A 26,807-nucleotide genomic window follows, 5' to 3' on the forward strand; every position below is an offset into this window, starting at 1 on the left:
TGTGATTTTGTAAGAGAATATTTGACTGAAACCTCTCTGGTGACTGAATCACAGGAACGCTGGTAGACCCTTCTAAGCATTCCTATAACTCTCTTTGATCTGAGAGGTGCCCCTGGGTGGCCCTGGCCACGAAACTACTGACCTCATTGTTATCAAACTGTATGGAAATCAAAAAGAATGCGGACACACTGCTATCATTACTAATCAAATGCACCTGTGTAATGCGAAATGTACAACTTCTTATAGAGGATCTACTCCAGGCTAGGGGGTGGGTGGAGGGCGGCGGGGGGGGGGGCAAATCAGTTATACACAAATGCAAATGTCCTGTGTGCAAATGTAACCCAACTTCTTTGCTTTGTTGAAAATGTAATAAAACCTAAATTTGAAGAAAAAAAACAATGTAGGGTATATAATCACTCTAGGGCCAAAGTGGAAGGGACTTAAAATGCAACCCTATATTGTGAAAGACACTGGACCTAAAACCCAAGCGGGGGAAATTGAATTCTGTCTTAATAAAGGTATATTGACAAAGCTGTGTGTGTAACTTAGTGGAATAGCATGGGTCTTACAGTTCAGGGTTGCAGTGCACACAAAGTCCTACAAGAAAAGATTGAGGGCCTTTGACAGATCTGTGCCGGGTTAACATCAATGGACTAGACGGAGGTGGTGCATTTCAGAAAGAGGTGACCTACTTTGTCAGGGCATTCAAGCTGGAATAACAGGTTGTTGCAAAGCAGGAAAACGTTGGAATGTCATTCTCTGTCAGATTTTCAGTCTCAAGTACCAGAACGGTAGGGGTTGCTGTGTGGCAGGACTGAGGTGGATTGGCAGAATTGTGTGTGCGCCCTCTACTAAAATAACAGCAGGAGCTATGGGGATGGGTTTATGTGCACTGGCAAAGCTATATGTCGGACTCTGTACCAAAATCGTAGGGGCTGCTGTGAGGTTGGTTTGAGGGGGCATCAGCAGAGATGTTTTATAGTTTTAGTACCAGAACAGTTTTTTGTGTCACAGTGCTGAAATAGAAGGGGCTGCTGTATATTAGGATTGAGGCACATCTACTTCTGTCACATCTACTTGTGTATGTTGTGAGGCCATATCAAAGAGCATTTCAGGCTAGATTGCTGTAGTAACGTTGGGCTAAAGGGCTGCTGCATGCATAAAGAATAAGTACACATTATTCAACATAGTAGTTACTGCCTTCATATAGCTTTCCCCACGCTGGCAAGAAGGACATGACAAGACTGAGGGTTGGGTAAAATGGTTGCAGAGCCTGGATGTAGGTGAAGCTGAAACACTGTTTTAAGTTTTCGGATCTTACCTCCTAACGATTAGTGCTTACCATTGATAGGACGTTACATTCACATGAGTGAAGAAGCGCAATACCAGGAATAAACTATTAACACAGTGGGTAATGTTTACCTTTTTTGCCTTACAGGATCCTCTTAGCTGGTTAGAGTAGGCAACTTTTATTATCATTTGCTGTGTGCATGTCTTGAAGACTTATTATGATATCCCTTACTGACTCATACTAAGCTGGATATTTTTTTCAACTTTGCATATTGTCCACGCAGCTGACATTGAGAAGGACCCAAAAGATCTCCAAGAAGAAGAAGGAAAGGAGGGAGCAGATGGAGACGGGGATAGGAAGACCAAAGTGGAACGAGACATTGGCGAGGGGAATCTCTCCACTGCTGCTGCAGCTGCGCTTGCTGCGGCTGCCGTAAAAGCCAAGGTAAGGATCAGCACATTGCAAGGAATGGAATGTAGGTACCTAATAGACACCCACCCTACACCAGTGGCTACAGCAGCACCACTGAGGTATTCTGGCTCATTTCAGAACTTGTATACATCCTACTATAGCTGCTATTGGAAGTTGCCTACTCTAACCGGCCTACTGCTTTGTCATTGCTCCACAGCATCTGGCTGCAGTGGAGGAGCGCAAGATCAAGTCGCTTGTTGCTCTGCTTGTGGAGACACAGATGAAGAAACTGGAGATAAAGCTAAGACATTTCGAAGAGCTTGAAACCATTATGGACCGGGAACGTGAAGCGGTGAGGCTACAGGCATTAAGAGGGGAACATGAGGCTGCATGGGAGAGGAGGGCTGGGGCAGCTTGGGCGTCAGTGGTGAGACTGCACAGGTGGTCAGTATTGAGAATGGATAATCTGCTTAGTTTATACGGAAGCCAGATAGATACCAGTTTAAACTGTTGAAGACAACTGTGTTGCAATTAGGATTGGGCAGAATTTATTTGTTGCTCTTGCTAATTGGTTTGGAAAATCCACTGACTTGCCACATTGCAAATCATAGGATTTTGTTTTCTGCTGGATTGTCATTTCACAAAAAGAGCTGTAACTCTGCAGTGCTTTTGGGTTTTCAGTTGTCTCGCAATATTATTTTAGATATTTCAAGGCCAATAAAGTTGTCCGCTACATTATCCTGAATTTATGTTTTGCTAGATGTGACCAGCACTAGCTGCAGGAGTAGCAGCTCAGGCAAAACCATGCTTAAAAATATATATATATATATGCGTAAACCATTATCTACAAATATATATGGCAGTACCATGGCCAAGTTTGAGGTTGCATCATACATTCCATAGGAAAATTAAAACGTTTTCTAGTCTAACTTTTGTCCTCGTCCACGAAAGTGCACCAAATTTAACGTTCAGCTGATCAATCCAGATGTGAACATCCAAACCAGGTTTGGTGAATTTTTAGGAACATTTCCATTTAGAAAAAGAATATTGCTAAAAAGCTTTTCTTTTTTTTGCCTTTGGTTTTTGTACAAAAACACATACTTTCAAGACACACATCTCAAAATCGTCTATTCACGTTTTTAGCACATACATAAATAGCGTTTGTCTTGAAAATGCGCATGCTGAAAACAGTGTTGGAACATTGGATAAGCCAAATGTCAAATAGTCACATTCTTTCTTATATGCACACTGAGACTGGGCGCGATACAATCTAATATCCCTAGCGTATGACAAATCAACTCAAAGGAGGGTAAGATAAAAGCTTAGTTGGAAATTCCTATGAACAAAAAGTGACATGAACGAGGGAAAGAAACTTGCCAGTGCGTGATGTTCATGTAGTGTTTATATGCAAGTAGCTGTGAAACAAACTTCACATTGATACAAAAAAGCATTGAACACAATGTTTAAACAAGCATAGCATTACCATTCAAAGCGACATAGCCTTGAATAAGATGGTTTATTGAAATACACGTAGCATTCAAAGTTAGGTAGTAACAGATAGAGAAAAGAAGGGAAGAGGAGTGGGGTTGGAGATGGGGAGGAAGGCAAGTAGGGAGGGATAGTGGGAGAGAGAAGAGAAGGGATGGGAAGATGGATTGAGAGGGATCATAGAGAGGCGTGAATGGACAAAAGGATGGAGCAAGGGAGTTATTGATGGAGAGAAGGAAGAGTGATGGAAGGACAGACGGGTGGAGGGAGGGAAATATGAAGGCAGTGGTGGTGGGAGAGATGTGGGGATTTATTTGATGGGGAAGAGACAGGTGGAGGTGTGAAGAGGGATGGATGGATGGATGGAGTGGAGGCTGGATAGAGGGGTTGGGGATGGATGGGGAATGAAAGGAGGAGGGATAGAGTGGAGGCACAAAGAGACAGATGGATAAATCAGAAATCAGAGATAAGGGGATGGACTGGGGAGAGTATGATGGAGAGCGGTAAGGATAGAGCGAGGGATTAAGGGCAGGAGGAAGGGAGTGAAGAATGGATTGAGGGTTGGATAAATAGGTTGGGAGATGGCGGGGAGGGATGGATAGCTGATGTAGAGAAGATGGGAGGGATGGCGAGATGGAGGTATGGAAAGTTGAATGGGGATGCATAAATGGAAGGGAGAGTAAGGAGTAATAAAGGGATGGGGATAGATTCAGAGCTGGATAAGGGATGGATGGAGGGAAGGGTGGGAAGCTTGGGGGATGAATGGAGCTCTGAAGTGAAGGAGTGAATGAGGGAGAAATGGAGAGAATGGGAGGAAGAGATGGCTGGAGAATGGGATTGAAGGATGGATGGGGAAATAGTGAGAGGATGGTTAGAATTGGAGGGAAGAGATGGGGTGAGGGATGGGTGGGGATGTATGGGAAGAGTGATGGATTGAGATGAAAGGAGTGATGGGTGGAGAATGGAGAGAAGGAGAGATGGGGATGGCGAAATAGTTGCAGGAATGGATTAGTGAGTGGAGGGGAGGGGTGAATGGATGTATGGAGGAAGAGAAACATGGGAGTGATGGCTTAGGAAAGGAGGAGAGATGGATGGAGCGAGGGATGGTGAGGATGGATGAAGGGAATGGTGGGAATAGGAATAGGTAGCTTGCTGGCGGGTGAGTGAGCAATGAAGTGATGTAACAGCGAGGGAGTGATGGTTGGAGGGATGGCATGATGGGGAAGAAATGGATGGGAGATGGAGGGAGAGCTAGTGGGAATGAATGAGGGGTGATGGGGTGGAGGGTAGACCTTGAGGGATAGGTGCAAGGAGGGAGGGAGGAACTGAGGGATGGAAGGAAGAGGGTTGGAGGGGAGGCATGAAGTGAGGGATTGAGGTAGTGGTGGTTGGGGGTAGATTGAAGGAGGCTAGAATAAGGGATGGAATTAATGAGGAATGTGAAGGAGGTGGAAAGGAGGGATCGAGCCATTGATGAGGATGCAATGGATGGGTAGAGGGTGGGAACAATGCGGAAGAGGGATAGATGGATGGAGGGGTGGATGGAAGGATGGATGGGAGGCAACTAGATGGACGAGGAGGCAGATGCATGCATGGAGGGATCTTGACTGTCACATGTTTGTGTATGACGCATGCAAATATTGTGCACACCTATGAACAATGAATGCACACACTCCATTGCGACGCTATAGGGCTGCGACTGACACACAATGCACATAAGACAAGAACACATTTGACACATGTTTGTGGATGATGCATGTGTGAACACTTTGAGAAACCAAAGGGTGTCTCACCCGCTAGTCCTCGGAGACTTGTCATCCAGTTGGCCAGGACAGAGCCATCGCTTTTGGATCCAGTTCCTGAGGGTGGGCCAGTGCAGGAGAATTACCTGGCCGAGGTGTCTTTGAAGAGTGTGGGTGAGACTGCCGATGGTGAGACGCGGTATTCCCTATTTTATTTTTCCAACCCATCATATGTTTTAGGATGCTACGAGGTCCCAACCCGCCCCCCCTTTTTACACAAACACTGGTCGGAGGAAGAGGGTGACTGAGAGTAACAACATTAACTTTCACACATCGTACTGGACATGTCCCGCTAATCAGGTCAGGCAAAGTGAGGAACTTCATTCTAAGTGCATACACCTGATACCAATTAGCTGTCCTCACACAAATAAAAGGCAGAACCCAAAGGCACACTCTCAGCAAGTCAGAACACAAGTAAGGCAAACCTACAGGAGCAGAACGACAGACCAAGGGATGCGAGCAGTGTGTCGGAAACCCCAAGAGTTCCTTACTAGAGGTTGTTGCCTCCAACAGACCGCGAAAGACACTTGGAGAAGGGCAGATTCCACAAGTGAAGACTGCATTGTATTCTAAGGACGCCAGCAACCGTCCTGCATGAACGGCAGAGTTGGTGAGGCGAGGCCAAGCCTGTGGTACTAAATTTGACTCGTGAATTGTGATGGCAAAACCAAGGAGAGACGCAAAAGAGACCTGAAAGACCGGTGTGTGCTAAAGTTTGAAGTAGAAACAGTATATCACAAGTGGAGGCGGCACGCATCTGAATGGAGCACGAGGAAAGGCAAACCTGTGAATTAACTTTGAAGTAAAAGACAGCTGCGATGATATCGATACTAAGTAACTGAGTGGTCCGGCAAAAGGAAGTAGCCCACTCGAAAAGTGTCATGAGTGACATTTGTGATGTCATCTTTGATGTCCTGGGTGTTAGTCTTAGCAGTGCGCGATGGTGGCGCGATTTATGGTTGCTTAGCTTACCATAACTGGCGATTTTCTGAGGTTTTTCGGTTTTACTTGTAACCATAACATCCCTTTAACAACGTTTTTCAGTGAATTTTATAGGTTTTTATTAGTGCAACTTTACCATAACGTCCATTTAACAAAGTTTTTTCTGTGAATTTCATAGGTTTTTATTAGTGCATATCCCTTCCATCATACTGACCCCCCCGTGACAGTCGCAAAGTCAGCAGACTGCGCGAATGTCTGCGGACAGCATTCACAATGCCCAAAAGCACAGGGGTCATCTTACACTGTTGTATCCTTCAACCGACAAACACATATACATAAAACAGCAATAGGTATAAGTTCTACACCCAAAAATAAGTGTGCATAGACGATCTTCACTTCAAAATGTACAACTATGTTTTCATTTAGCGCACAGTATAATGCAATGCACCAACCCCAAAGCATAAGTGTACACCTCCCAGTATCATCTCAGTACAACTCAACAATTCAGTACTTACAGACTGAGCGATCACCTGGCACTTATTTCAGAAGAAGCTCTTACAAAATAGTAAGTACACTGTATTTATTTCTCTATTATTGCCATTTGTTATATACATATTGTAACGCTCACCTGACTCCCACGGGGGCGCTGGCCTGGTTCGCGCTGCTGTGACCTCGTCTAAGGTGATGCGCAGGGTTCGGAACACGGACTGGACCGGGCCCCTAGATCTGGCTTGTCTGACTCGCAGAAGTATCCTTCTGTAGGTGAGAATAGGGGGTTAACTGTCTGCGGGGTAATGCAATCGGCCTCCCACTTACCCCTCTCACCCTCCTCAAAACCCTGCTGTGCTTCCCCGTAGCGTCTCACCTTAGGGTCTGGAAGGACGAGCTCTCCATCCTGCTTCTGATGCAGGGGCGCGTTGGTATCCAGTTACGTCACTGGATTTTCGGATGGGTGAGAACCAAACTTGCTTGAGCGGTGAAATCCTTGTGGAAATCAGGTAAGTCTTTAATGAGTGTTTTGGTAATGTCTTTTCATTCACTCATTAACGCTGATGTCTTTTTCCCCTTAGGGGCCGGGGTCCGAAAATGCCTGGAGGCGGCGCGGACCCGAAATGAAAAGGGAATGACCCAACAGGTAAGTCTTGACATGGAGTTTTAGCTTCCCTTTTCCCTTCTTTCTCTCACCTTTGTTCTTGTCTTTTTCTCCCTAGGCACGGGGGCGCGACTGCGAATCCGGATGGTCGCTGCTGAACATGGAGGCGCCCTGTAAAGGTGAGTAGAATGCGGCGCTGCAGCGATCGATGCGATGTGCTTTTAAAAATAAATGTCTTCCTTTTCAGGATTGTCGGCAAAATGTCTCTGGGATGCAGATTTAGCAGGTGCGGCCTTTTTCTGTTCTCTTGTTCCCTTCCTTTGCAGGTGATTCAGGATGCTGGCAGGTGTGGCAGAAGTCAGGATGCAGGAGCAGACACGGTGAGCGTCCAGCTGCTAGATGCAGAACAACGCGAAGCACGTGTGGCTGATCGGGTGTGGTTTAAATAGCCTTGGAAGAAGTTCCTAGAATGTGTCCTTCCTCCAATCAGGTATGTATCCTTCCCCGACCACGCCCGGGTGGTAAATGAGTCCCACAGGTAAAGTAGTTCCTTTCAGGCCTCAAGGAGGCCGGGGTTCTGCAGCATGGTCTGCATCAGGTAAGTGCACCCAAACACTTTCATAATGAGCCTGGCGCCTGTGGCGCCAGGACTGACGTTTTCTATAAGCCTGGCGCCATAGGCGCCAGGACGCTGTCCAAAGGGCCCCTATAAGGGGTTGCTGGGACCTTCCCCGGGGACTTGATGTCCGCTTTCGGGGACGCAGGGCCTGAGCCGGCTCCCCGGGAGCGGGCATCGTGACACATATCTTATAAGGAAAACTCACTTTTTTTTATTTTAACAGAAATGGCAAGCACACTGGAATGGTTAGAGGAAAATTTCCCTAAAGAAGAAATGACCAATGAAAACAAACATCATTAATGGTATGAAGTAAATTATTTTAAACAAATAACTAATGTAATTTATTGAAATCTCACTATAACATTTGTTTCTTTTTAACAGTACATACCTATAATGAAGAAACCATGGCCAATTCAATTTGAGAAAATCTGAAGAATTAATCACAGCGCCCTTCACCCCAAATGTACATAATGAACTAATAAAATGATCAGCAAAAATGGATGAACTGAATAGTCATTTTATTCAGCGCCTAACCTTTGTTAAAAATCAAAAAGGATGTGCCCCCGGACACAGCGCCTGTCCGGACATGTCTGCTCTCGCATGGCACTCTTTTAAATAGTCCGGGACACCACCCCTGTCCTGCGAACACTGGTGCACATGCGCACTTCATCGCCCTGTGCCCCCGAACATCGCGCTTGTCCTGACATTTCTGCTCTCACATGGCACACTTTTAATTAGTCCGGGGACATCCCCCCCTGTCCTGCGAACACTGGAGCGCATGTGCACATCGTTGCCCGCCCGATATGTGTTCGGGGACAGCCGTTGGGCCCCTGGATGTTCGGGGACGTCACCATGTGAGCGCGCCCATGCAGCATGACAGAAGTGTTCGCGGACAGTGTCTGTACCCTCAGACAGTTTAAAACTGCATTTCTGGCCACTCTAGGGTGTTCTAGATGAATGATTACCCTTGCAGTGGTCCTAGACGGTGTCTTAGTTGATCTGGCAACTTTATACAACTTTTTAAGCTCTATTTGTGGCTCGATAGTCCGCAGACAGTCGCATGATCCCCGGACAGCCCCTTTGAAAGGACCCACCCATTACTTTTCCTCATTCTCAATCTGGCTGTTCAGGAAAGAGCGTTGTGAAACACCTGCTCTGCAGAACTTTCAAAACTTGATCCAATGGCATCCACTATGGCCATCTCTGCTCCCCAACCTCCACCACCACCACCTGGAAAGCCTGGAGAGGGGAACAGGCACGGAGATACAGAAGAGGAACAAGAGGAAAATGAAGATGCGGTACAGGAAGTCCCTCTCTCCAGCTCCCGTTGTGAGTCCTTGGGTGTGGAAAGTTTTCACCACCGTAAGAGGTGTACCAAAGGCTCCTGCAGACAAGGTTTGATGCACTGAATACAAGTTTGTACTCAGTCGCGGAAAACCGGGTCTGTACTCCTACGGGACCACCTCCATACGGCACCACGCCAACTCGAACCACGAGGGGGCAGTGGGAAAGGTGGTACCTTTCGAAAGGAGGAGTAGGCGGATGCTCTCAACCCCATCTTAGTCTGCTCCTGTCACCACAAGAGGTACTCCTGTGGGGCAGAGGATCCCAGTGGCCGCATCGCAGTCCATACAAAACACTGTTGACCCTTACCTTTCAAAGGTCACAGTGTTATGTATGTACTGCGATACACCGCTCTGGAGGGGTGGGGCAGTTTTGGAGTGCTTTCGAGGCCTCGGTCAAGGAACGTGAGAAACACGGCCCCTACCTGATTAAGGCCCACCAAATATCTTCCTCTCTGCACCTGCCCCTCCCTCCCTGTGGTTGGTGACGCTTCCTTCACCTCCCTCCCTTGCCTCTCCTGAAAACAAAAAACAACAAAAATACAAAATCACAAAAACACAAAAAAAGTTCCTTTAGGAGCCAACTGTCACAGTTGAAAAAAAGGAACTAACAAAAAAATGTTACAGGCCCCCTACACTGCAGTCCGCGGACAGCGCGGTAGTCTGCGCACATCGGAAGAATTCCAGGCGTGGGGTGGTGGCATCAAAACCATTGTTTTGCGTGGGAAAATGGTGGCTCTTAAAAGAACCTTATTTTTAGTTTTTATATTTTTTTATTTTTAAAGTAAACTAAAAAACATTTTACTGAACTTAACTATTTCATTAATCTTTCACAAAAAGTACGGTTTTTTTCCCGGTGTTTCCATTTTTTTTTTTTTTTTTTTTTTTTGCACCTACTGATGAAAGCTTTGTATATTTACAAAATTACAAAATGTGCTTCAAAGCATTCTGAATGTTTTGCCGAAAAATCTCATTACCCACATCAGTAAGATATACTCCATCTCTCCGGAAAATGTTGGCACTGTCAAATTTAATATTCTCATTATGCCAACATCTCCCGAAATCGCACACACTGCCTTATTGATGTTGCGCCTTGCTTTCTCCATTTGTGGACCAAATGAACTCGAGCGCATCCACATCTGTCTCTGGGCAATGCAAGAAAAAATCATTCTTGAATTGGGGAACATTTCCTTCAACTTTCTGAATGTCTCCTTCATTGCAAAAGGCAATGAAATACCAGTCATATACCCTCAACTGTTCCCTCCACAATGAACAGTGATAATGGCCGGATGTCTTAATTTGACCAAATTTACACAAAATGGGAGCAGGTCCACCCACTTAATGCCTCACACTCCATACCACAACACTTCCAATTCAGAGAATCCAAGATTTTGGGCTATTGTATTGTGCTCAGAATACACTTTCAACCAATGGACCAACAAGTCCCCTAAAATCCACACAATCTGCCTTCTAAAAGACATTGCCATGGTCATTTTCAGTTCTCTCACAACTCCTGCTACCAAAACTTCTGCTACCCTCTTTTCCTCTACACCACACCCAGGAAACCTGATTGGCTCATCACCAGATGTCCATGGACACCGACGACTGTCTGCGCCTTCCGCAGTCCCATTTCCATGCCAGGAAATCTTAAATGACCCGGATATGGCATGTGCCATCCACAGACTAGCGCATTGTCTGCAGACAGATCGTACAATTAAAAGGGGTGGGGGGGAAATTGAACAGAATTTAAGCTATTCAAGTTTTAGTGTTGGCTCTGAAAATAACCATTTTGTTTGGGTTTGTTAACAAACACCTTTTTCTTCCCTTTTTTACTTTTATGTACTGTAGTACTGTACACTCTACATCTTCCTTTACAATTACAATGTCTGGACATTTCAAGTGAACCATAATCTCGCAGAATGAAGCAAGCTTGCCCAGTTTAAGCCACAAACTGCATGCCACAAAATATCAACTTCTTCCAATCCAATACTTCTAAAGATCCCATGATTTTCAGCATACACCTTCAATGACTGAATTGAAGAATCCCCTAAAATCCACACATTCCACCTTCTCATACACATAGCCATAGCAATTTTCAGTGCTCTCACAACTCCTGCAAACAAAGCTCCTAGAACCCACTCTTCCTAAACACCACACCCAGCAAACCTGATTGGCTAATCCCCAAAGTTCCCTTTCCTTGACAGGCATCCTCAAAAGACCCAAATGTGGCGCATGCTGTCCGCGGACTACAGCTGTCTCCATGGACCCCGTAACACAGTGGCAGCCCACCTACCCTTTCCACATTCATGGTCTCAACACTCCCTCATTGGCTGAGGATCCATTCACCAATCAAATCACCATTCATCCATTCACCAATCACATCACCATTCATCCATTCACCAATTACATCCAATAACTCTACACCTAACCTTGTCATCTCTGTTCAACACTTCAGATGTACACTTGAGCTCTCGGAGTACATATCTCCTGTTACTCACAGCAACCTGCATTAAAAACTACTGTGAAACTCTCCAAGATTTCTATCCAGAGTCAACAATATCTACATCTAACAAGACATATTACAGGTATGCCTATAAGTAATTTTGTTCAACACCTTCATAAATATATATATAAAGGGTTGCTTCTACTTACCATGTAATAAGCTTCTCAATCAACATATTCTCTTTTGCAACCACTCTACCAAATGTCATGTATTGCATCATTCAGCACACTTACTTACAATGCTGCACATTTAAAAATATTTCTTGTTAAAATCATTTGCATGAAACTTACAAAATGCATATGTGCATTTATAGCAGCACTGTGTGCTACTTTTTTCTAAAAAAAAAATTAAAAACAGCTTGAAAATATTTCGACAACATTTTAAAATCGCACTTGCTAAGTGGAAGTTCAATATGTTGCCATTACATTCATACCAACCAAAATAACCCATTCCAATATATAGGTGGTTATGAAATCATGTATTTTTACTCTGTATTTAGTGACTTGTAATACCACTTCTGCCATTACACATCTTGGACTCCAACTCCCAGAATGTAAAGAAACAAAAAAAAACACAGGACTGCACTAAGCGATTCCAAAGTATAACATTTATATGGAATAGAACATGCTGTGTGTTTACGTTTTTTTTTATTTTTGGGACCATTTCAATTCAAATTGAAAAATGCATATATGCATTTAAAACAGCACTGTGTATAACAAAAAGCAGATGCAAAAGGTTTCCACAACATTTCTAAGTGGCACTTGTGCATGTTTAATATCTTGACAGTACATGCATACTTGCTAACATGACCTGTTTCAGTCTACAGGTGCTTACCCAGTCTTATTTTTTTCTCTACATTCTGGGTCTTGTAGTCCAACTTTCCTAATGAAAAAAACTGCAACTACAACTCCCAGAATTCAAAGCAAAAAAAACCCTCCACACACCAAGTACCCCTTAAACATTTTCTACACATCTTTAACCTCCAATTTTCTTTTCTTTTACAAAACTGTTCCAGTGCTGCTATAAATGGTCATATTTATCTTTCATAAAAATGCTCCTAAAAACAAACCTTTCTACAAGGGCATCATTTTCCATTTCTCATTCCATATTAATGTCATGCTTTCCAACCTCACTCATTACAACCCTTAAACTGCCACCATTCTCAATCTGCTTACACATTTGTATATACTCCCAAAGTATCTATATTTAACACTTCATCTTGCATATAAAGTACTTTTCTTTTCCAACCTCTACTATAAGCCACCAAACACTGCTGCAAAAACAACTCACCATTATATTACCACTAGGCCGCAGTTTCCATATTCGTTAATAATACTGCAACACATTGCAAATACATTGCATGACAACCACAGCACTTCTTTCATTAAACTCAGTAGCATTAAAGTAACCTACACATACATCTTTTCTGTACACCCATTGTTCCCCTTTCCTTCTAATCTCCCAAACAGCACTACTCGTACTTCACTTGTTCTAACAACATAGTTAGCATACTTCATTAGACTATCCAAAACACAACTTTATTATCTCTGTTTCCCAGCAACTCCTCCTATATTCATAAATAACCTCTCTTACTAAAAGTATTACACCATGATCATATATACACACTAACTTTCTTCTATAATTACAGGAAAAAAGAAAATAACTGAAGACACAGACCAGAAGAAGACTACTGTTCACATCCTACAAAGTAAGTATGTTGCTATACTATTAATCTCTTTATTATGGTGCCAATGTAGTTTTGCTATATATTAGCCTACAGTGTTCCTTTCAAATCATCAACATTTCACTCTTACTCATTACATTTCAGTCGGCACACTCTTTACATTCTCATCTAAACAACATCAGTATAAACCCACTACTCTCCTCAAAACATCATAATCTCCCTACGTATTAATTCACGCCACCACTCTTACTCACTACCCCATCTATTCACACCTCTAACCAGTTACTCTTACAACCTTCCCACCCACAACTATCATCCCATTACACAAGCACACAGCCTGTATTCATCTCTACCATCATATTCACACACCCATTCACAATACATCCATATATATTCCACAACTTTCAAACCCACACTTTCTTTTTTTGCAACGGACAGAACAGAATTCATACTAAAAACCAACTCCATAGAAAACAAAGAAAAAATAGAGCAGATAAGAATAAAAGCAAGTCATGTAGTCGTCCATCTCACAATTTATAGAAAATATTCAAACAAAACTGCTAATAACATCACTCAACAAAACTAATCCAGCAACCACTAAAAAAAAAGTAAAGCCCTGCTTCCTAAAACTAAAATAAAATGTATAAACAAAGGCACACCTACGAATAAACCTAACACTAAATCTAACAATGGTAACAAAGCCAGTAAAGCATTCCAAAAATGAATTTGACAAAAAATGTTCCACCGTAGAGTACTTGACAATCTTATGAAAACAGCTGAAAAGTCACGCTCTACCCATAAAAATTACTGCAGAAGACTAATCCTCAAAGCTCTAATTTCTGCTAAAAAGAAAGTTGTTTATATTAATTTTAAACAACATTAAACCACTAAATGAATCAGTAAATTACAAGAAGTACTTCAAAACATGCGCAAGGTCAATATAGATATCCTTTCAAACTTCTGTGCAGGTGAATGGATTTGCACAAGTAGCACAGAACCATATTTCAATGAAGAGGCATATAAACGAGAACAAAAAAACAATTGCCATACACAGTAATTGCCAAAGGTATGAAATGGTAGGAGTCACCATTATGGCATAAGCAACCTTTATAGAAAGAATTTCCCCAGCAAACTTTCAACCAGTTGTTCCTTTCGCCCAAGCAATACTTCCAGTGTACAAATGGACATGCAGCTCAATGTGTATCGTACACCAACAGTCATTCAAATCTGTATGACAATTCCTCAATCAGTATGTAAAACTAAAAGACAAAAGTAGAATAAAAACTTTTAAAACCATGGACTCCTGTCCAGTGCGCAACTACACTGGATTGCGAGGACATTCATTAGCCAGCATTTTGCAACTACTTGCACCTTCCTCCACATCAAAATGTTAGCAACACACCATTCCAATATATGAAAGCTTGCACAGAGACTATACTAGAAGTTCTGCTATACAACTGCAACATTTAAATAACATATGGAGCAGCCAAAGAACTCCTTCAACACATACAGCACATCCAAATTACATATTTTGGAACTGAAGATCACTTAGAAAATTCAGTAACTTTAAAAAACATGAATGAAAACCTTATGAACACCCACCTGCTAACACACACGTACAAAAGGAAATTGCAAAGTTTCAACACATCTGCTGACATACCAGACCAAGTATGTTACTGTTGTCGCACACCTTTTTAAAAATAGAGCACAAAAATAGTAGATATGGCCTTCAAAATAGAGGACAATGAGGAATCCCTATGGTTCCAATGAGCTTTATATTTAACAGAAAATAAATACAAAATAACTGACCCCTCAATATTGCACATACTGCAATACAAAGCTTAACAGTAACCAAATGCCATCACGTGCTGTCACTAATAAAATATTCCCACTTCCAAAGGCTCTCCAACAACTTAATTTGTATGAGAACTTTATAATCTAAACAATACACCCATTTCAAGCTATAATATGTCTCCAACCCAAAACAGCCAAATTGCCTTCTTCTAAGTTACTAAAAAGCATTTGTAGCAAAGTAGTATATTTGCCATTAGATCTTAAAGAAAATGTACAAACTCTGGGAATACAATGGCCAATAGATCAATCTTTGATTATCCTAGTTAATGGTATACCAACAAAAGACAAAAATATTTGGCACCAACTAGTCAACTTAAACAAGGTTAGACAAGCCCTACAATATCTTAAACAAAACAATGAATACTACACAGATATAAACATAGAGGAGAACTTAACAGAAACCATCCAATTAATTGAGGATTCACCACCAACTGACCAATTTGAATGTGTAGATCCTATTACTGCAGCCACCATTTTGTACCAGTATACAACTTACCCACTGCACTCCAAAGACACCATAGATGATACATTAGAAACATATCAAATGCGTCAAGCCAAAGGATCTCCAATGAGCATATGGGAGAAAAGTATCGAAGCACGTTCTTTTCCTCTACTCTTTCCTACAGCAAAAGGAGGAAGATATGATAAAAGACCCACACAAATTTAGTGCATCAGACTATCGCTCTTTACAAATGTGTTCTAAAGACCCCAGATTCAGACAAAACATAGAATACATTTTCCACCTCTTGTTTGAAAGTGAACTAGCAACTCTGATGGAGTTACACACACGTTAAACACAGGCTGCAATGTTTTAAACATGTCCACTACCCAAATGCTTCAAAAGATAAGACAAATATGAAGTTTGGAAGTCAAGTATCACAATTCTCTTGGCAAACATGCGTGGTATAAAAGAACACTGGTTCTGACGTCACACTGATGTACGTTGTATGCTAAGGAACCTAAGCCCACATGGTTTGTTACATTAAGTTCTGCAGAATATACATGGGATGATTTTCATGACTTCTTACGCATAGCAAACCAAAATAAAGAAGGAATAGATATAAAAAAAACACCAGGAGAACAGTTTTTTTACCCTGTCAATGTGCAAGGTACATTCAACATCGCTTTATTGCCATGCTGAACGTCATCTGCAATAAAAGTACCCCTTCGCTCGGTGAAGTAGAACACTACTTTTGGAGAAAAGAATATCAATTTAGAGGAGCACCACACATCCACATGCTTTTGTGGATAAAAGATGCTCCGAAATGTGGCCATGACAGTGATGACACTGTTTTACAGTTGATAGAAAAATACATAACCTGCAACATCCCTTCAGAAACCACACATAGTGACGTACGTACACAAATCTTACACTTCCAAAAACCTAAGTGTGGCAAATACTGCTGACTGAGATATAAAAACAAAGGAAATACTATACCAAATGTCACCTTGGCTTCCCTAGACCAGTTTCCGCAAAAGGACAAGTAAATAGCTTTATGTCCTCTGTTAGACACAGTGTAAAAGGCAAATCACCTAAAAACCCCTAAAACATTAAAAGGGACGAAGCATTCAAGTATATAAATGATTACAGTGCTACCATTGCCCTCTTGTGGAATGCAAATATAGACATATACAATCCATTGCAGACAATTCCACTGCTGTTGCAAGATATGTCACAGCCGCATCAAAGCTGAGAAAACAGAGCTAAAAGACCTATCATCTGATAAAACACTGTCACAAAAAATGGTACACCTTCGGTATAAAAATGCTCTCCCATAGAGAATGCTGGTGCTACGTATCTGCAGATTGTTTAACAGGTACCACCTTATGTTCCAAATCCGAACACATTGGGCCTCATTAGGAGTTTGGAGGTAACCATGGCGGTAATAGCGCCATGGCTGCCTCCAAACCCTTACCGACTCCGCCCTGATGAATGGAGCTATTACTGCCCCATTCCAAGGTTGGCGGGGACGGTAATTCCCCATTCACGAGGGCCCTTCCCCATTCCCATTTGAGCCCCTATAGGGCTCAATGAGAATGGGGAAGGCGCTAATAACGGTACCGCAAATTGCGGTACCGTTATTAGCTCCAAAGTCCCTTTGCGGGTCCCGTCCTTAATGCCTGGAAAAACCAGGCGTTAAGGGAGGACCCGTAAAGGGAACTCGTAGTAGTGTGGTAAGGGACTACCAGCACCGGTGCTCTTACCGGTGCAGGTAATCCCTTACCGCCCACCTCGTAATGAGGCCGATTGTCTGGCTAAACCTTGTTCCAGCTTCATCCAGAAAGAATACTCAAATCCTACCAAGAGATAGAAACAATAGCCACAAATGAGCCACAAATGATCTCAACAGTCAGGACATTTTAAAAAACAATCTACTCAACACATACTATCCAAACAGAAGTACTGTTTTGGAAAACATGTGCCTGTACCACATAGCCCAAAACTACTCTACAAAAATAATGTCATTCCAGATGAGACAACTGGCAAATATGTAGTCTCAACTTGTGAACGAAGCCTGATCAAGCTCACCAAACCCAGGGTAATTAATCACATAGAAATATCATTTAAAACTCCACAACATAGCAAACTTTATAACAATGCCCTACTACAAATTTTTAAATCATGGAGAAAAGAAGAATTATTAGGTAACCATGACTCATTTGAAACTGCATTCAATGAACATGAAAGAAGTATAACAAATGTCAATTTCAAACAATACAAAGAAATGTTGGACAATGAACACCAACAAGAGGAAGACATTGAAGCTGAACTAGATAAACATACTCCTGAAGGCAGTCAACCTTCCCTTACAGGAAGCCACAAACCACTTGGAGAACCACTCATTCTAAATGAAGCAGAAATAGCCATGATTGAAGTAGAAAATACCATGTATCAATATAAACAATCAGAAGAAGACTTGTCAGTGCTGAAATCACAGCTAAATGATGAGCAACTCACCCTTTATCTACAAGTCACTGAAGAAATTGAACATGGTTTCAAACATGAAACTAAAACTTGTAGCTGTAAACGTTATAAACCTCTGATCCTCTATGTAAGTGCCAAAGCTGGTTCTGGAAACACATTCGTAATTAAAATCATCAGAACATTTTTACAAAACTTAACAAACAACCACCTTTTGGCTGCTGTAACAGCCCGCGCAGGTTTAGCTGCCTACAACCTAGGAGGTGTAACTTTACACCGACTTCTACTCCTTCCAGTAGAACACCAAACCAAACTAGAATACTACAAATTATCAGCAGAAGCTGCTACTGAAGTATGCAGAATTCTGAAACAAATGAAAGTGCTCCTAATAGATGAGATGAGCATGGTTTCCAACCTCACGTTAGCTTTAATTCACCTCAGAATGCAAGAAGTCCTAAAAATGGACAATGAAGAACTGTTTGGAGGAAAACATGTTATTGTTTTCGGAGACCTCCTACAGTTGAAGGTGAACCGATTTTCAAAACATTAGGACACAAACAAAGCCGCAACGCACTCTGTAGCATAGGAAATGTAAATCTCTGCCAACATTTTCAGTACAGAGAACTAACTCAAAACATGTGTCAGTCTGCAGACCGCAAAAGCATTAGAACTGGTCTGCTTAATAAAGATGAAAAATCTTATCTTAAATAGTAGCTCCTGATGTCATGGAACAATTAACTCAACAAAATATAAAAGGTATGTTCGTAAGGCCAACCCTTGCAAGCTGTAGTCAATTCAATGAGAAAATGTTAACAAAACAAATGCAACCCATACTGCATATTAACTCCACAGACAAACTGGAAATGCACAGCATGACACTCCCTATTTGTCAACAAGCAACAGCACGACTAAATAGCTTAGACAAATCTATCTCCAACACAGCTGGATTGGAGAACATTTTAATGTTGTGTCTAAACTGCAGAGTAATTCTTAAACGTAACCTTGACCTAGAACAAGGTTTAATCAATGGAGCAATAGGTACAGTTGTTGGCTTCCAGCTGGATCCACATGACAGCAACATTCAGTTTGACAAACATGCAGAAATTAAAAGAATAGGTCGCTCAGCAGCATGATTCCTTCTTTTCAAAGACATGTATGTATGCAGAGAACAATTCTCTGTATCTCTTGTATATGCTGTCACTATTCACAAATTGCAAGGTCTAACCCTAGTTTTGGCATTGATTGACATTGGCAGCACAGTCTTTAAGGAAGGTATTAGTTATGTAGCACTTTCACATCTATGTATACTCAAAGGACTATTCCTAGTCAATTTTGATGTAAACAAAGTCAAGGCTGACATTCCTAAGATCCTATAGTACAACAGACTACGTACACTCTACACACCCCAACTTGATATGTACCCTGTTCCTCAAAAAGCTTGTAAAAGATCTCCCAGCAATAACACCAAAGAAACACAAGACAACTGCTACTCCATCAAGCAGTACAACCACAAAACTGTCTAGTGAAAACACAACTGCACATCCATCAGATGATAGAAAGATAAAAATGTCTTCTAAAAAATCAAGTGGAGGTCCAGCAAATGACACTGAGACAGAACTCTCTGGTCCATTTACATTTTCCAACACAACTGTTGTGAATTGCTATGCTTCATGAATCAGTCTTCTCTTCCAATTGCTCAAAACATTTACTTGAACGGCTCAGACCAGTTGTGTTTGCAAATGCTCGGCCTTCGTAGAAATGCCACAATTAATTGTGACAACACTTGTGACAACACTTAGTGTCTCAGGAATAAAGCATGAATTAAACTATAGTACAGGAACAATACAATTCACCATAAACACACAGGAAGATCCACAAGAATTGCTAATTGTAATGTAATTTCAGATTTCATACACGTGGAAACATAGATGCACTGTCTGCAACCATGTTTCACAAGAGCACATCCCTAATTAACGATTTGTGTACATATCTATACCAAATTGTGAATCCATTCAATTTTATCAGGTGTTGCAAAATATAAATCATGCTATATTATGCACTTTTTGCAATTCAGACAATCATTCCACCATGTACATAAACTCACATAGCCAATATCTGATACTAATGCTTTTAAGGTACAACACAGATGGTACCAAAAACAACTAGCTTTACACACAGGCAAGTATCTCTTGGCAATAAAACCTTCACAACCATAGGCATAATCTACCAAACTGGTTCCACAACCACTGCAGGTCACTACACTGCATACACTAAAAAAGAAATGGTTGGTTTCAATGCAACAACACTTCCGTTACTCTAAAACAGAGATAACTAGTAAAATCTAACAAATGCCTACTTAAACCTAAATTTAGTCAAATTTAGTCACTGACCTGTAAAAATATCAACAGTTAGAATACGCTAACAGGTATCTAACTACTTCAAAAATACCCTTCATTACACTTCAATTCAAATACACCATCAGGATTCTTCTTACTCCAACACTGCTTGTAACAACAAATACACTTTTCAAATGGATTGTGTCCTCCCACATATTCCTCATCTTGTGATAAATCGTTATCTCCAGCTTCGCTGCTTCGGAAAAAAAAATTCTCACCAGAGGGCGGTGTGCTCGAGGTCGTGGCGTCGATTGTCCCTCAACGTACTCCGTACTCTGTTGACGTCACCGATGGTATAAATACCTCGAGCCGCGCCCGTTGCTTCAGTTCCGTTTTTCCGATCGCTTCGCTATCAAGAACGGCACGCTTCTATTTTCTGTGAAGAAAATGCCGTCATCTTCGACACCTTCGATACCCAGGACTGGGTTTAAAAAGTGTGCAGATTGTGGATCTAAGATGTCGATCACCGATCCCCACCGGATTTGTCTCTGGTGTCTCGGTTCCAGTCACCGAACCGACGACTGCGGGTCCTGCCAATCGATGACCGAAAAAGCTCTTCGTGAGAGGAGAGGTAAACTGTCGGTGGGGAGGGAGGCTTCAAATAAGGTTTCGTCTAAAAGACATAAGAAAATGACTGATTCTAAGGAATCGGATCGACATAGGCACTCGAAGAGATCTCGATCTAGGAGTAGACGAGACACTCTTCGTCGTCATCGAAGAAAATGAAGAGGAGACATAGATCTCCCTCATCATCATCTTCTTCTTCAGAGTCGACCGAAGAAATTCGTTGTCCGACTAAATCGGATTCTCCCAGTAAGTGGGAAGAATTCCGCAAAAAGATGATGGAGGTTTTCGAGAATGCGGCCCGACCCTCTCGAAAGACCCTCGAAAAAACCATACCCCTAAAGTCGCTCCATTGGACAACAAAGGGAAGTCCAAGGCTACCATGGCTAAAACCAGTAGCGTCGAGGAATCCAAAAAACCTCGAGTCGACGTAAAACCTGTCGAAGACTCTTCGAGAGTCGAGCACATCTCCAGTGCCGTATAAGAAACACAAGTCTTCAAAGATTTCGACAATTTCGTCGACGCCCTCGACGTCGATAATTTCGACGCCAAAACCAGATGCGTCATCGACGCCATTATCGAAGTCATCTTCGAAAACTTCGAAGACTTCGAAGACAACCTCAAAAACTTCGAGAGATTTACAATTTTCTTCGAAGCAGATGGAAGAGGAAGAAAGGAGATTCACTCCTTCACCCAGATCAGCTTTTTTCAAATCTATGTCAGCAATCTATGAAGAGTCTGCTTCAGAAGAAGACGACGTTTCTCCTTTGGGAGTTACTTATGGTACAAGACAAGTTCCTGAAGAACTCATTGACCAGGAATCTAGAATGAGAGACCTGAGTGATACTCTACATTCTGCCAGTGGAGTTGACACATCCCCAGAATTAGAGTTCGCCAAACCTGATCCTGCAGAACATGCCGATGCAGGGTACAGGGGTCTTATGACCAGAGTAGTTGAATATATGGGTTGGGGTAATACTTCACCCATTTTTGAACAAGATGACATGACTGATATAATCGTCAATGGACCTCAGAAAGATCCTGTTCTCCCTTTTCACAGGGCCCTTCAAAGGACTGTAGAGAAAAACTGGGAGAAGCCAGAAACTATTGCTGCTGCAGACAGCACTTTTCCAAGAAAATATAGACCAGCTGGAACAGATCCTAAATATTTGAATAAACATCCGACTCCAGAGAGTTTAGTCATTCAGGCAGAATCTACTTCAAAACAAACTGCTTATCCAACTATTCCTCCAGATAGAGAGGATAAAAAAATTGATGCCTGGGCACGTAAAGTTTTCACGTCAGGCAGTATGGCACTCAAGTCGGCAAATGTCACCTGTACCCTAGCCAGGTTTACCCATACCCTGTGGGACTGTATTTCGGTGGCGGCTGATCATATTCCGGAAGGCGAGGAAAGGGAAGGCTTCCTGAATATAGTCAAAGACGGGAAGGAGGGAATGGGGGAATGTCTCCAGTCTGGACTGGATACTGCGGATAGCATCAGCAGATCCATGGCTGACAGCGTTGTGCTACGCAGATTTGCGTGGTTGAGGAAGTCGGGATTTGCACCGGACGTGCAATCTAGACTTCTCAACATGCCCTTTGATGGCTCGAGGCTCTTTGGCAGAAAGGCTGATGAAAGCCTAGAAAAACTTCAGACCTCGAAAGCGGCAGCTAAATCACTTAGCGCCTCTTTGCGTCAGCCTCTAAAACCCTATTTCGGCTCATCTTCCTGGAGGGGTTGTTCTTTTCGCTACTACTCTTCTTTTGGTAGAGGAAGAGGACAGGCTTCTCAAAGGGGCCAAAGAAACTTCCCTCGTGGGGCACGAGGAAGAGGTGCAAAATCAGCCTCAGGAGCGGCATCTGTACCCTCAGCCACTCCTGCGGCCACCTCCAAATCCCTCTGAGACTTTGTTACACAAAACACCAGTGGGAGGCAGGATCTCTCAGCATCTGAAGGAATGTCGGGGCATTACCTCAGATGCTTGGGCACTGGAAACATTAGCCCAAGGTTACTGCCTCCCCTTCCTAAAAAGGCCTCAGAATCATCCACCGGGAGTCAACTCCGTCAAAATTCCGGATCCGCTCCTGTTACAGGAAATTTTAACCCTGCTAGAGAAAGGTGCCATAGAACCGGTACCTGTAGCAGAGAGGAACAGGGGTTGGTACTACCCATATTTTCTCATCCCAAAAAAGGACGGAGGGCTGAGACCCATCTTGGACTTGAGAAACTTGAACAAGTTCCTCAGGAAGGACAAGTTCAAGATGGTGACTCTCTCTCAGATCCTTCAGGCTCTCCAACTCCAATATTGGTTGGTATCATTGGACCTTCAGGATGCTTACTTTCATGTGCCAATCCATCCAAAGCACAGAAAGTACCTGAGGTTCGCGATTGGCAATTCTCATTATCAGTTTCAAGTTCTGCCATTCGGGTTGACCTCCGCCCCGAGGGTTTTCACCAAACTGTTGGCAGTTGTGGCAGCAAGTCTCAGGAGAGGAGGTATTCACATATATCCCTACCTGGACGACTGGTTGATCAGAGCAAGTTCGCCAGAACAAGCTCAAGAACATCTGTCGATCACCTGCCACTTCCTCCACAAACTGGGCTTCTCCCTCAATTTCAAGAAGTCCCACATGATACCATCCCAGAAACTCCAATTTATCTGAGCAGTCTTGGACACTTCATCGGGAAAAGCCTTGCCTCCCGAAGTGAGAGCTCTCCACATCCAGTAGATGGTAACAAAGTTTCAGAATGCCCAGCATCTACCGGCCTTCGATTTTCTCAGGTTGCTCGGCCTCATGGCATCCTGCATTTTCCTAGTACCAGAGGCCAGGTTGAGAATGAGATCCCTTCAATGGGCTCTCAGAACTCAGTGGTCCCAGTTCTCAGGGAATATAATAATAATAATAATAATAATTAGGCTTTTATATAGCGCTACAAACCCTCAGGTATCTGAGCGCTGCTTATTATTACCCACGGTGTGTGGTGCTCATTTATCGACCTCGGAAGGATGAAACGCTGACTTTGGCCCCGCCGGGATTCGAACCTGTGTTAACAGGCTCTGCACGGGTGTCAAAGCGGGCGCTCTACTCGCTGTGCCACTTGACCGGTCGGATATGTCGGATCTTCTGCAAGTTCCAAGCACAGTTGCTCAGGATCTTCTATGGTGGGCTTGCAACGACAACATTCTCAGGGGAGAGTCCTTTTGGCAACCATGGCCGGAGATAACGGTAGTGACGGACGCCTCACTCACGGGGTGGGGAGCACACACCAACGATCTGACAATCAGCGGTCGTTGGTCTCCATCGGAGTCCAAACTACATATCAACATGTTGGAGCTGAGGGCAATCAGACTAGCTCTGAAGGCCTTTCTGCCCTCTGTACAGGGAAAGAATGTCCTGATAATGACGGACAATACAGTGGCCATATACTATCTCAACAAGAGAGGAGGTGTAGGCTCACTGCCACTGTGCAGAGAAGCAATGCAGCTCTGGTTCTGGGCAATACGAAAAGGAATCTCTCTGTCGCCACTTCACCTAGCAGGAGAGAAGAACACGGCGGCAGATGCTCTGAGCAGGCAGAGCACGGTCTCTCACGAGTGGGAGCTGGCTCAGGAAGTCCTTCTGGAGATCTTCGCCCTTTGGGGAACCCCTCAAGGGGATCTGGTTGCCACTGCGATCAACCTGAAGTGCGATCAGTACTGCTCAAGGGAATTTCCTCAAAGAGGACCTCTGGGAGACGCATTCGTAGTGGAGTGGAAGTTTCCACTGCTGTACGCGCTTCCCCCAGTCCCCGTGATTCCTCAAGTAATAAGGAGGTTGAGAAAGTTCAGGAAAACCATGATCCTAATTGCCCCGGATTGGGCCAGGAGAACGTGGTACCTGGACCTTCTAGACATGTCCATCTGCCCTCCAATACGTCTTCCGCAAAGAGAGCATCTTCTCTCGCAAGAGGAAGGTCGGGTTCTCCATCCAGAGGTCAAGACACTCAACCTTCGCGCATGGTTTCTGAGAGGTTGAGATACAAGGATTGGGATCTTCCGGATGACGTAATGGAAATCTTGCTTTCGGCCAGAAGACCAGCAACAAAGTCTTTGTACCAATGTCGCTGGAATAGGTTTAGTAACTGGTGCAAAGACAAGGATGTGGACCCTTTACAGTGTGGCACCCCAATGGTGCTTTCTTTCCTATTACATGTAGCCAATCTGGGGCTCCAGATAGGAACAATCAAAGGATACCTTGCTGCGTTGTCCATTTTCAAGCGTTTCAAAATACCGTTAATAATTCAATTCTTAAAGGGGCTTACTAATGTATACCCTCCAATACCTTTTCATGTACGAACTTGGGACTTAAATTTAGTATTACAATTCTTGACTTGCATACCCTTTGAGCTTCTGAACACATGTCCATTGAGGCTTCTGACTCTAAAAACTGTCCTCCTTGTGGCCCTATCATCAGCCCGCAGGGTTAGCACACTTCAGGCTCTCTCATGCAAACCACCATATACTATTTATTTTTTATAAGGGTAGTCCTTAAAGTTAAACCTTCGTTCTTGCCAAAAGTAGTCTCGGACTTCCATTTGTCACAAAAAATAGTACTACCAACTTTTTATCCTCCTCCTCATCTGGGCAAGGAAGAGGAGAGATTACACAGACTAGATCCCAAGAGGGCTCTTAGTTTTTACATCTCAAGGATGGCTAAATTGAGACAAGATGACCAACTATTTGTGGGTTATACTGGTCATAAATTAGGCTTATCTGTAACAAAACAGACCATTTCCCGCTGGATCATATTAGCCATAGTTGAATGCTACAGATTAGCGGGAAAAGAACCACCAGATGGGCTTCTACAAGGGGAATGGCTACTTCTGCTGCTCTAAAGAGGGGAGTTCCGGCAGCAGATATTTGTGCAGCTGCAACCTGGGAAACCATGCATACTTTTGTTAAACATTGTTGTTTGGACACTGCCTCCTCTAACGAGGGTTTATTTGCAAAGGCAGTTCTGCATTCTGTCCACGAAAACTGAAATTAGTATTCCCACCTCCAAAAAATTGATACTGCTATGGGAGCCTATCACAAGATGAGGAATACGTGGGAGGACACAATCCATTCGAAGAACAAGTTACTTACCAACTGTAACGTTCTTTCGACTGGATGTTCCTCCCACGTGTTCCTCCTCGACCCTCCCATCCTACCCCACAGTACAGTTTACGTTTTCTTACACTTTCCTCTCATGGAGAATGTATCGGTCATGGGACACGCCCGGGTGTGCCTAATATATATATATGCATATATATATATATTTCATCGAAAAAACAGAACTGAAGCAACGGGCGCGGCTCGAGGTATTTATACCATCGGTGACGTCGACAGAGTCACCGATGGTATAAATCGTACGGAGTACGTCGAGGGACAATCGACGGCACGACCTCGAGCACAGCACCCTCTGCCGAGAATTTTGTTTTCCGAAACAGCGAAGCTGAAGATAACGATTTATCACAAGATGAGGAATACATGGGAGGAACATCCAGTCGAAAGAACGTTACAGTTGGTAAGTAACTTGTTCATCTGTGCACTTCAATTCCCTTAAGTACAGCTCACTTGAAACAAACATACTGTCAAACATAAACTCACATAAATATAGTACATTTTTAAAAATCCTGTATTGATTTTTTTTACCAATGACTCAATGATTTTGCTAACTGAAACAGCAACTGTGCAGAACACACAGTAATGTTGTTCCAGACATAGTACTTAGAATGTACTGATTATGAGGGTCTAAAAAGTACTTGAATATGTGTGCTTGTATGGAAGGAAACATTTTAAACTATCCTGCCTAACATATTAGACTGTTTTTTTCACAGAGAATTCTCCTTCCTTACCATGTCCAAAAGA

At 42.9% G+C, this 26,807-nt stretch overlaps 1 protein-coding gene across 2 annotated transcripts in view; it reads left to right on the top strand.

Annotated features, from left to right (window-relative positions):
* Positions 1-26,807, top strand: part of SMARCC2 (SWI/SNF related BAF chromatin remodeling complex subunit C2) — a 2,756,167-nt gene that overhangs the window by 2,616,477 nt on the left and 112,883 nt on the right. For both annotated transcript variants that reach the window (XM_069653753.1, XM_069653754.1), the window contains exons 24-25: positions 1,575-1,735; positions 1,920-2,054. In XM_069653753.1, the coding sequence (XP_069509854.1) occupies positions 1,575-1,735; positions 1,920-2,054 (296 nt within the window). The remainder of the gene's footprint in view (positions 1-1,574; positions 1,736-1,919; positions 2,055-26,807) is intronic.

The sequence above is a fragment of the Ambystoma mexicanum genome, chromosome 3q (genome assembly GCF_040938575.1).
Source record: "Ambystoma mexicanum isolate Mex_15411 chromosome 3q, UKY_AmexF1_1, whole genome shotgun sequence".
Lineage (NCBI taxonomy): Eukaryota > Metazoa > Chordata > Amphibia > Caudata > Ambystomatidae > Ambystoma > Ambystoma mexicanum.